The sequence below is a fragment of the Biomphalaria glabrata genome, chromosome 4 (genome assembly GCF_947242115.1).
Source record: "Biomphalaria glabrata chromosome 4, xgBioGlab47.1, whole genome shotgun sequence".
NCBI lineage: Eukaryota > Metazoa > Mollusca > Gastropoda > Planorbidae > Biomphalaria > Biomphalaria glabrata.
Window position 1 is genome coordinate 48,374,908 of NC_074714.1, and position 12,225 is coordinate 48,387,132.

At 38.3% G+C, this 12,225-nt stretch overlaps 1 protein-coding gene across 3 annotated transcripts in view; it reads right to left on the reverse strand.

Annotated features, from left to right (window-relative positions):
* Positions 1-12,225, reverse strand: part of LOC106079921 (protocadherin Fat 4-like) — a 103,198-nt gene that overhangs the window by 76,077 nt on the left and 14,896 nt on the right. For all 3 annotated transcript variants that reach the window (XM_056025321.1, XM_056025320.1, XM_056025319.1), the window contains exons 4-8: positions 7,866-7,993; positions 6,278-6,377; positions 4,676-4,820; positions 3,741-3,903; positions 2,165-2,283 (exon numbers count right to left, since the gene is read on the reverse strand). In XM_056025321.1, coding sequence (XP_055881296.1) covers positions 2,165-2,283; positions 3,741-3,903; positions 4,676-4,820; positions 6,278-6,377; positions 7,866-7,993 — 655 coding nt within the window. The remainder of the gene's footprint in view (positions 1-2,164; positions 2,284-3,740; positions 3,904-4,675; positions 4,821-6,277; positions 6,378-7,865; positions 7,994-12,225) is intronic.

Sequence of the window (12,225 nt, forward strand, 5' to 3'; positions counted from 1 at the left end):
TCAAATTGTTCATATTAACCCAGTGAAATGACATTATCAATGTTTAAAAGTTAAAATAGTGTAAGATAAAGATTTTGTATCTTCTACTATTAAGGATCTTTTTAAATGTAGGCTTATAAAATAAGATAAGATAAGATAACTTTTATTGATCCAATCAAATGGAAATTCGGTTTGACTACAATTGACAACATCAGCGTAACTACTGTAGGCCTACAATAACAATATAGATGCATAATATAGATGCATAATATAGATGCATAATATAGATGCACATACAAACGACATTCACACACCAAAAACACATACACACTTATAACTTATAAATAGACTTTTATGTACTTCTCAATGACGACAGCATGTTAATTTTTAATGTTAGTCATCCAGGGTCTATTATTACTGAATGTTTTAATTTTCTTCTTTGGTACAATCATGTTTTCACAGAACTGGATGTACGAATTAACAGTTGTGGTAAGTTCATCCGTCTGGGCAGTTGTTTACAAACATGTCCCTATTTGTTTGCTCCAGACAACTTTGTAGCTGTAAAATAGAGTCGTCAGACCATGACTGGATGGACTGTACTTCGGGTTTTGTTGTTTTTAAAACCGGTTTGTACATGGGTGTGTGGTCCGACTCTCGGACCGAGATGTGTAGGCCATTTCTATGTTGCTATAACACATGTATACCGTTTCTGTGTGTGGATTCAGCAAAAATATCGATTAAAAACTTTTTGAAGAAGACATTTCAAAATGTCTCTGCTGAGGTCAAAAATTCTCTCAAGTGCGTAACATCTTGATGTTGACGACTTTTTGTGACAAAAACGAAAAGTTCGCGGCAAGGTTTCTTACTGAACATGAAGATGATGTTAAGACATACGTGCGCTGTATATAGCTCGAACATCCCTTGTATAATAGTATTGGCCAGTTCTTCCTTCTTCTTTATTGGACATAGTTTGAGCAACTTTTTAAAAATTAATATAGATATTGAGCTCATTATCGGAACGTCCCACTCCGTTATAATTTAACACTGACATGGACTCCTCTTACTACGGGAAGAAAAATGCGTTGAAGACGACACAAGCTGAGAACGAAGGAAAACGCTTGGAGGAGCTAACGGTGCTTCAACAGACCATATTGCTGGATAGATAGGGAACCTGAAAGTCCTGATGCTCTCAAATACTATCTCCAGAAAGAACTTTTTCGGTTGTACAAAATAGTTTAAATTATCTACATAACACTATTTTTGAAAAAAAAAAAAGACTTAACATTTACCATGCGGGGGCGCAACGGTAAGAGTTTGAGAAACACTGCTCATTTGCTTCGAATGTCTCTCACACTTCAGATATGGCCCGTTCACCTCTTTATAATTAAATTTAATGTGACCTGCAATCTTCTTACTTGTACAAGATAGACTTAAGAAGAATGAGCTCAGAAAGGCTGAAGAATGCTTGGCGCTCGGGGCTTCACCCCGGACATCGCTAGGGGATTTTTAAGCGCTCACCGAGAAAATAGATGACTAAGGTAGTGGTGGTAGTCAGTTTGAATAACATAGCGTAATGTTATACCGTTTCCCGTCTATAAGTCTAACAAGGGAAACATATTTAGGTGATGTTAATAAATACACATTGTAAAATATGCAAAACTATTTTTAAAATGTCATAAACAATGGGATTTAAAAAAAATAATAACCACTCATTTTACATTTGTGCAAAAAATTAGGTAATTAACTTACTGTATTAATTCAAAAAAAAAGAATTAACGATAGTTTCTATTGGAAAAAGTTTGAATAAAATGGATGGCGGGGGGAGAGGGTGACACCCTGAGCTAGCCGCACCGGGTGACACCGACCCTAGTGACGCCACTGTCCGTTAATTATTTTTTTTTTTGTAAAGAAAACAAAATCTAATGAACATGACTAAGTTAGGAATTTGGCCTAGTTAGGATCCACTCTAATTTGCAACCGTTATGTCTGCGGAGGAGCGTGCAATCTATGTAATCACAGCTAAGACTGCGTAGCCACGTGAAAAACTGTACTCCACCTTATCTTCGGCCTCAGACACAAGCCTTACTACTGTCTGAATGTCGAATTTGATCGAGAGAATGACAATAAAAGTATGGATAAGTTCTGGCTAGGCACTTTATTGAGCAGAAAGGAGGAGAGAACTCACCTGAACTTTGAATATGTATCCAGTCACTCCGCCGTCTCTGTCCAGTGTCTTCATGGTAGTTACGTCCCCTGTGATGGAGTCTATGCTAAACATCCCAGTGACTGCGCTCGTGCTGGGGGCTGAAACAAGATACAAACATCACCAGATCCAGGTCACTAACAGGTCACTAACAACACTCACATGAACATTTAATGGGATAACAGAACTGAAAAAACATAAGAAAGATTTTAAGTCGACAACTTTCGATCAATACTGTAAGTCTGGATTTAACAATATTTAAACTTCTGAACAGCAAACTATAATCTTTCATTTAAAAAGCGGTTCCAAACCAGTGAGTCGAGATCCCTGGGGGTCGAATGATTATTTTTCAAGGGGCCGTCGAAGACCATCTATAATATTTTTTTCCTCTCTATTCTAACGGAAGCTACTTTTTAAAAACTGATACTCATGGATAGACATCTAACACAGAATGACCTCAAAAAACTTTAATAACCGCAGTATGAATATTTCTAACAGTTTAAATTAATATAAATTAACGCGTAACATAGGTTACGCCATTGCGAAATCATATATACCATTCCAATGGACACCTCTGGACTAAATTGAAAAAAGCAAATATAATTAATAATACGCCCACATTTTATAGGCAGTGTTATTAAAAGTCCTATTTTCATAATAGAAAGACACGTGAAAAAAGAAGGCCAAGAAGTAGAAATAGAAATAGAAGTTGTTGACGGATTAAAGCAGAAATTCAAAACAAACAGCCCAATATATAGACTACTCTGTATGCCGATTCTATGAAACCGAAATAACTTTAAGGAAATTTTGACGACACTGATACATTCTAGTTTAGAGCTTAGGTCGTCTATATAAATGATGGACATATTAACGACAAGTTTCTCTTTTGCAAAACTCTTAAAAAACAACTAACAAAAGCAAGAGAATCGGTTCATATTTGGAAAAGCATAAAACTCTTGGGAAAATATCAGTGGTGTGTTGGAATTGAAAGAAAATAATATTTACACGTCGCAAACGTATTTTCTCTGAGAACAGTGGCTTTGAATCTGATGAACGAATAAATGATAATTTCTCTGAACAACATTTGCACATGCTTGACAAAGGGAACACGATAAATTGTCCACCGACAAAATCGCTCACTGAAACATCATTAACGACAGTTCATCCACCCGACAAATGGTTCATCTAATAAATCGTTCACCGACAATTGCTTCACGACAAAAGGTTCCCACTAAAAATGGTTTTAAGACAATCGGTTCACCGACAAATGGTTCACTTTATAGTAACATATTGTTAATATTCTCGTCGCGTGCTTTGTTCGCATTAAAATTACATACAGGGTCTTACGGATTCATATATATTTCATGGATACCTGGTCACGAAGTATTTCTAGTTTATCCCCCTTGTATAAAAATCTACAAGTGATGCTAAGGCTGACAAGGCTTTTTGTTTCCATCAACCACTTTCAAAACATAAAAAATAATCTTAATTGATTGACATTATCAGATATTAAAACAGCATGTACGGCAAGACTCATCGCGGTTCAGGCGGAACTTACTTTCTGATATGGACAGGAGTGAATAGGTCAATGTGCCTCCCACATCTTTATCAGCATCAGTAGCCACAGCTGTAAACAGCGTGCTGCCTATAGCAGCATTCTCATTTATGCTGAACGAGTTACCAGATGTCCAGGACGGATCATTGTCATTTAAGGGTGTAACCTATTAAAAAAAAACGTAAGCATATAATTAAATAAACAATAGGGATCATAACTTATCTTAGTACCTGTAAATTAAAGTTCCCTTTTCAGACCTTACTATCTATGGGACTGTGTAAAGGTTATATTAGCGAACTTTCTGTAGCATAATGCAGTTCTTCCATTTTGCTATCCAATGATCTAACATTGCCTAGGACAATGCCCTTTTTAAAAAACAAAGCTTAGCTAAGAGGAAAAGCCGCTAATTACTGCCATTAACTGGAAATTACAAGGTTTAGCTCCCTTTCTGCTAAATAAAGCAAATTTATTAAATTATTACTAAATGATTACCTAATTGGTAAACTTTTGGATTGATTCATGTATTATTATCATTGACTATGAATAGTTATGCAAAATTTCAACTTGGTCCGAGAATGGGAAGTGGGGAAAAAAAACGTCAAAACATCTCTCATTAAGTAGCATTTACTGCCCTTATTTTGATATCAAACAAAATAATGAATCACTAATAATTAATTAACTTTTTTTTTTTATTGATCCATGTCTTGCCAGGTTCCATGAATATTTGCGCAAAGTTTTAACTTGATCAGAGAATGGGAAATGGGAGAAAAACATGTTCAAACTTTTTACCCGACAGACAGAGTTGGTATAAGCTTTGTAAAAACAGAAAATAGTTGGAATGAAGTAGACTGATTTGTTAACTTTGGGAATATACCCCATATAGGAATGCTTCTAAAAGAAGAGACAGCTATTGGCCCTATAGGACACTGATGACTTACAACGACGTATATGGTTACTGTTGTTGTAAGCTTAGCTTCGGCAGTGGCAGAGTCGGACACTTCGATAATCAAAGTTTCCATTGTGGTAGTCTCGTAGTCCAGCGCTGTGTTGGTTGTTGTGACAACTCCCGATGAAGAGCCAACACTGGAACAATGAGAACAAAAAAACAAACAATGATTAGCGACATTTTCTAGTGTGAAATTAAACGCTAAAAATATTTAAGATAGAATATTTTTGTTCCTTTCTTTGTTACGTACGTCCGCAATTGTGTACAGATATGATTGAATTGTGTACAGATATGATTGAATTGAGTACAGATATGATTGAATTGTGTACAGATATGATTGAATTGTGTACAGATATGGTTGAATTGTGTACAGATATGGTTGAATTGTGTACAGATATGATTGAATTGTGTACAGATATGGTTGAATTGTGTACAGATATGATTGAATTGTGTACAGATATGATTGAATTGTGTACAGATATGATTGAATTGTGTACAGATATGGTTGAATTGTGTACAGATATGGTTGAATTGTGTACAGATATGATTGAATTGTGTACAGATATGGTTGAATTGTGTACAGATATGATTGAATTGTGTACAGATATGATTGAATTGTGTACAGATATGATTGAATTGTTTACAGATATGATTGAATTGTATACAGATATGGTTGAATTGTGTACAGATATGTTTGAATTGTGTACAGATATGATTGAATTGTGTACAGATATGGTTGAATTGTGTACAGATATGATTGAATTGTGTACAGATATGATTGAATTGTGTACAGATATGATTGAATTGTGTACAGATATGGTTGAATTGTGTACAGATATGGTTGAATTGTGTAAGATAGACTAGGATTTGGAATTCCTGAATGTTTAGGACCGCTTTTTTTTCTGCTTGCTCTATGCGCTTTGGTCTAATCTCTTATGTGATGGGTTTGGGTGAGGGGGTATCAGCTCCCTCAACCAACACAACTTAATCCATGTCAGGTTTTGAACTCGACCCCCCCCCCCCCCCAGATAGGCTACCAAGCGGTGTATGCCTTTCGGCTTTTTTATCCGGATAGTATGAGTGAGTTCAGACTCAGAGAACAGAGTCTTTGCGACAATCAGAGTGCAGAGAACAGAGTCTTTGCGACAGTAGCAATCAGGATTAACGTATTCAGTAAGTAGGAGGGCTCGTTTTCTTCAATACTGTTAGGACGTGGAATGAAACAATAAAAAAAGATAAAGAACTCACCGATTCCCAATACGCCGAAGCACACTACAGTTGTAATAAGTCAATAATCCTGGTACAAGAAATACAAGCCTTCAAATCGAATTCACATCCACTGACCCACAAAGACAAAGAGAAAACAATCCTCAATCTACAAGCCCTCAAATCGAATTCACATCCACTGACCCACAAAGACAAAAAGAAAACAATCCTCAATCTCTCAATCGAGAAAATCCACAACTAGTTTCTCGTAACACATCAGAGGTCATTTTACGATTGCAGCATAAACGAAAATTCACACTAGTTCGCACGTGGGGAAAAATGGATAGTCTGGGTGGTACAGGTTTACAACAATACATTAAACTCTTACCTGAAATAATTATTGGCAGGTGTAATGCTGTACACAAGTACGTTGTTGCTGTTGGTGCTGCTGTCTTTGTCTGAGCATGTTAGACTATACACTGAGGTACCTAAATCACCATAGAAACAGAACAAATAATGTAATTTTATTTTGTAAAATGAATTCCTGCTTTATGTTCATATATATTAAACTGGAGTCTTACATTTGCATGGAGGTGGTTATATGCAACATGAATATTGTTAGTTCAAATGGTTCACAAGATGAAACCAGATCCAGCCATAGGTAATTGTAGGCCCTAGGCCCTAGACCAGCGGTTCTCAGCCTTTTAAGCCTGACGACCCCCTTTTTACAATCTCACTCTTCGGCGACCCCCATCTACACAGCAATAGAAGAATAGACAAAAACAATCCATATTTTCGATGGTCTTAGGCAACCTCTGACAAATCGTCAATCGACCCCTAAGGGGGGTCGCGATCCACAGGTTGAGAACCCCTGCCCTAGACGAAGCGAATATATCGAATGCTAGTAGAGACATAGAGCTAGGCTTAGTAGAGAGACACAGAGCTCTGTTTTGTTTGAGATTTGAGTAATTCACCCTTACCAGTTGGAGGCTGCATAGGCCAGCCCTGATGAAACGTTGGGCTTTAACGTACAGTTAAAATGTATAATTAAATAATTAATGAAGAAATCATTATGGAATGTTTATTCACTCGAATTTCACGCAACATGAGTCAATGTGCAATTTTCAGCCATATTGGATACTAGAAATATGTAAAAATAAATGATTGTTTTTTTTGTTTTTTTTTTACTATGAGGAAATAGAAATAATTGATGAAAACATTATTCAATTTTACTAACAACACTTGAATCAGTGGAAAATTAAAAGTAAGTAGGCATTGAGGACACAGGACAAAAGCTATAAAAAGATAATCTCGACGTTGTCTATATTGTAATTCTGGAAATTAAAGGCAGGCAGAGAAAGCGATGGGAAATGGGGATTTAATCCATAACGCATCATTAGTTTTACTTAAGTTCCTGTTTCCTCAGGTTGTCTAATGATGCTGGTGAAAGTCCAATGCACTTGGCACGAACAGTTAGATTGTTTTGTTCGAAATGTTCCGGACGTTCCTTCAAAGTTCAAGATGATTAAATCCAAGCTCAAACGTCCAACAGTACGGCGGGAGATGGCGTTACCGCGGTGGGTAGGGCTCAAACCTCCAACAGTACGGCGGGAGATGGCGTTACCGCGGTGGGTAGGGCTCAAACCTCCAACAGTACGGCGGGAGATGGCGTTACCGCGGTGGGTAGGGCTCAAACCTCCAACAGTATGGCGGGAGATGGCGGTATCGTGGTGGGTAGGGCTCAAACCTCCAACAGTATGGCGGGAGATGGTGGTACCGTGGTGGGTAGGGCTCAAACCTCCAACAGTATGGCGGGAGATGGTGGTACCGTGGTGGGTAGGGCTGAAACCTCCAACAGTACGGCGGGAGATGGCGGTACCGTGGTGGGTAGGGCTCAAACTATTATGACAGTCCAGAGCGCATACCACACGACCAGGCAGCCACCCAGTTTGACGTATTTTCTTTCTGGTACTTACCTAAGGGGGAGTTTTCGTCCGCAGAGGCGTAAATAATAGTTTTTGAACAGGTGGGCGCATTGTCATTAATATCTGCTACGCTGAATGTTACAGTAACTGTTGCAGTTCGGGAAGTTTGGTCCATAGCCCTGTAATAACCACAAATTCAGCGAGGCAACAAATGTTACAAAAATGTATATCAAATGCTATAATTTAACCACTAGCGACACACTAGATGTAATACTCATGATCAGTAATGCATCCTAAATGTGCCGCTTTCAGTGTTTGATAATGTCAGCGTAACAAAGACAATAACAATGATGAGTCATTTCTTATTTTTATTCTTTACTATTCGCGTGTTCAGTGATTACTTATTCGTTTCTAACATAATAATAATAATAAATGTTTGTTTTACATGTTTCGGATGTTCCTTCAGAGTTGAAGATAATTATTTCCTAGTCCAAACCTCCCGCAGGACGACGGGGGATGGGAGCTGGCAGGGTTTGAAGCCTGGACCATCGATAAATCTGAACGACAGTCCAGCGTGCAAACCGCACGACCAGGCAGCCATCCATTCTTCTTCTTATTATTATTGAATAATAATAATCATAATAGAAATAATAATTCTTCTTGTACTTCTTATTATTATTATAATTATGTTATAAAAGAACAAAATTCATCGTAGTCCCTTTAACAGTTTCAACTGAGGAATTTTCTGGTGATGTTGCAGGTTTACAGCAGTACCGCCCTCTGACAGGCAACGAGAATGGTCCTAGGAATGCCAAGGGCCTTGAAGGTATCTGTGAGGTCAGTTGTTATTATCCCCTCGGTTGATATGTCAATGGGGTATATTGTTGTTTCACATAACTTCCATAAACGCTTAATCTCCAAGCCTAGGTTTCCATATTTCCGTTGTTTTTCCAACTCAGTGTTTCTTAAATCATGAGATAGTGGTACGGCGATGTCAATAATGGTAGCGGCCTTTTCTTTTTTTTTATCGATAGGCAGCAGATCAGGGCGATTAAAATCTACCGTTTTTTGTTGGTCAAAATAGGCCCATACGGTACAGTAGATGATCCGCAGGTCTGCAGAAGTACCGCCCTCTGACAGGCAACGAGAATGTTCCTTGGAATGACAAGGGCCTTGAAGGTATCTGTTTTTTTTTTTAAATTATAAGATAGTGGTACGGCGATGTCAATAATGGTAGCGGCCTTTTCTTTTTTATCGATGAGCAGCAAATCAGGGCGATTAAAATCTACCGTTTTGTCAGTCAAAATAGGCCTATCCCAGTACAGAAGAGGATCCGTAGACTCGAGAACCTCTTGTGGTGAGTATTTGTAATACGGAGGAGTATCCTTACCGATCAAATTGTGTGTCAAAGCCAAGTACTGGTGTATTAACTTTGCAACTTGGTTATGGCGACCTAGGTAGGCAGATTCCGATAGGGCTGAACATCCTGCCATTATGTGTTCAATGACTCACCCACATTTCCACACTTTCGGCATTTGTCAACAATATTGAGTTTTAGGATATGTTTCTCGTAATTTTTTGTCCTAAATACTCTGTCCTGTATTGCTGTAACAAAGCCTTCAGTTTCAGGGTTGAGATGACCTGCTTTGAGCAATGCTAAGGAAGCAGCCTTGTCAATGTTGTCCCCATCTAATAAAGCCGGGAATTTTCCGTGGAGTGTTTTTTCTTCCCATTGGCGAATTTCATGTCCTACGTCGTCCAAACCGACATTAACATCAACATTGTTTAGGTTCAGAGGGGTTGCATCATAGTCATATTTGCGTAGGAAGTTCATTGCTGGAGGCGTGCAGTTTTTATCGTATTTTTGCGTCTTACACAGTTTGAAGATGTTCTGCAATCTAAGGCCTCCATCCTTTCGGGGCAGGTATAGCCTTATGGTGGAAGACTTGGGGTGTAAACATCGAAATTTGGTTAATAATTTCCTCGTGAGTCTGTCAATGTCATGTAGGTCGGTGGCTGTCTATTTGATGACATATGGGGTATATAGGAGCATTGCGACGGCCCAGCTATTTATTGCCGTGATGAGGTTACTGCCAGACAGTTTTCTGTTGAGAATTTTATTTACTCTCTGCTTGTATTTACCAAGAAAGTCCTCTTTTAATTTTTTTATGGTTTATCGTGGCATTCTGGTTTATTCCAAGATATTTATAAAGGGAGGCAGAGTTCAGTTCTTCGATGCCTTCAAATGCAATGTTGATGTTGGCTGCCTTGCACTTTTTTATCCTCATGATACCACACTTATCCAAGCCAAAAAACATGCAGATATCGTCACTAATGAAGCTGTGTAACTTTTGCTCGTTCTCTGCATTTAGCTTTAAATCATCCACGTATAACAGGTGAGACACAGACTTTGTACATTTAGTGTCAACTCTAAAACGGTTTGTAGTGCCATGGAGTAATTTAGATAGTGGGTTAATAGCTAGGCAGAACCAGAGCGGAGATAGAGAGTCACCCTGGTACATACCCCTTCTTATGTGCACAGAACCACGATTAAGGTGTAGGCTTATCTTTCAATTATCCATACAGACTTTTAGTAGTTGTTTTATTCTTGGGTTGATTCTATGAATTTCCAGGGTTTTCAACAGCCAATAATGCAGAACTGAATCGAATGCTTTTTTTATAGTCGATGTTTCTTTTTCTTCTATTAGCTTGGTGCAATATTATACCATCTATAGTTAGCTGTAATTTACATCCCATCGACTCCTCAATGCAACCTTGTTGTTCCTCTGCTAGTAGCTTATGAGCAGAGCAAAATTTAAACATTTTACTTTTTAATAGTGAAGTTAGTAGTTTATACACCACTGACAGACAAGTGATAGTTTGATGGTTGATTCGGATCACCTTTTTTTGGAGAGGAGAGATGTTCTCCCTTCAGTGAGTTCTATCAGCATTGAAGTCAGTTCTGATATTAACTCGTTAAAACTTGATGTTAGTGGTACATATATGGCTGTAAGTTTTTTCAGCCAAAAGTTGTATATTGTCAGGCCCAGGAGCAGTCCATTTGTGAGTTTTTTGATATAGCTGCTGAGATTTCCTCTGCTGTGAAATCCACATCAGACATTTCTGGTATTAGGTTGTTTGTAGTTTGGATTTCGTCGATCCAGTCAGTCTGTACATTGTAATGTAGAGGGTCAGACCAAAGCGCTGCCCAATAGTCGATGAACGCGCAGTGTTTAGTGCTATTAATGTTTTGAATTTCGTCAGCATTATTATAAGCTAGTTTACGGAAGAACTGTTTTCTTTTGTGCTGAAATAAAGTATTATGCTCTTTCCTTTTGGTGGTTTCGTTGTAGCGCTTTAACCTAGCTCCCTTTAGTTTAGCTTTCTGTCTCAGAGTATCTTTCAAACATAAGAGTCGTGCGTGGCTGTCACATTCCGTCAGTTTGATTCCAGTTGTTCTTAATATGGACTTCATTTTGTTAAGAATTTTCGCGGACTGGTTGTTTCCAAGATATTGTCCTATTGTATCCATTTGGCTCCTCAGCTGATTGATATTGTCTTCAAGGCGCTTTTTCCATGCAGGCATATGTTTTGTTTTGGTCCCTGCTTAATTGGGCCTAGCTCGAAGGTCATTTGTCCAGAGAGCTCCGTGACAGCCACCGTAGCGAGATGTATCTCAAACAAATTTCTTGGTGTTTCAAAATAGTTGACTATAAATTTATTTATCTCATTAATATCAGTGTTTGTCTCTTTCTTGACATTATTATTATTATTATAAAACAACGAGTATTCATTCTCTGGCGAAGCCAGGGTCGAGTTTCGTTAAAGGGAAACAAAATTCATCGTAGTCCGTTTATCAGTTTCCACTGAGGAATTTTTTGGTGATGTGGCGGGTCTGCAGAAGTACCGCCCTCTGACAGGCAACGAGAATGGTCCTAGGAATGCCAAGGGCCTTGAAGGTATCTGTGAGGTCAGTTGTTATTATCCCCTCGGTTGATATGTCAATGGGGTATATTGTTGTTTCACATAACTTCCATAAACGCTTAATCTCCAAGCCTAGGTTTCCATATTTCCGTTGTTTTTCCAACTCAGTGTTTCTTAAATCATGAGATAGTGGTACGGCGATGTCAATAATGGTAGCGGCCTTTTCTTTTTTTTTATCGATAGGCAGCAGATCAGGGCGATTAAAATCTACCGTTTTTTGTTGGTCAAAATAGGCCCATACGGTACAGTAGATGATCCGCAGGTCTGCAGAAGTACCGCCCTCTGACAGGCAACGAGAATGTTCCTTGGAATGACAAGGGCCTTGAAGGTATCTGTTTTTTTTTTTAAATTATAAGATAGTGGTACGGCGATGTCAATAATGGTAGCGGCCTTTTCTTTTTTATCGATGAGCAGCAAATCAGGGCGA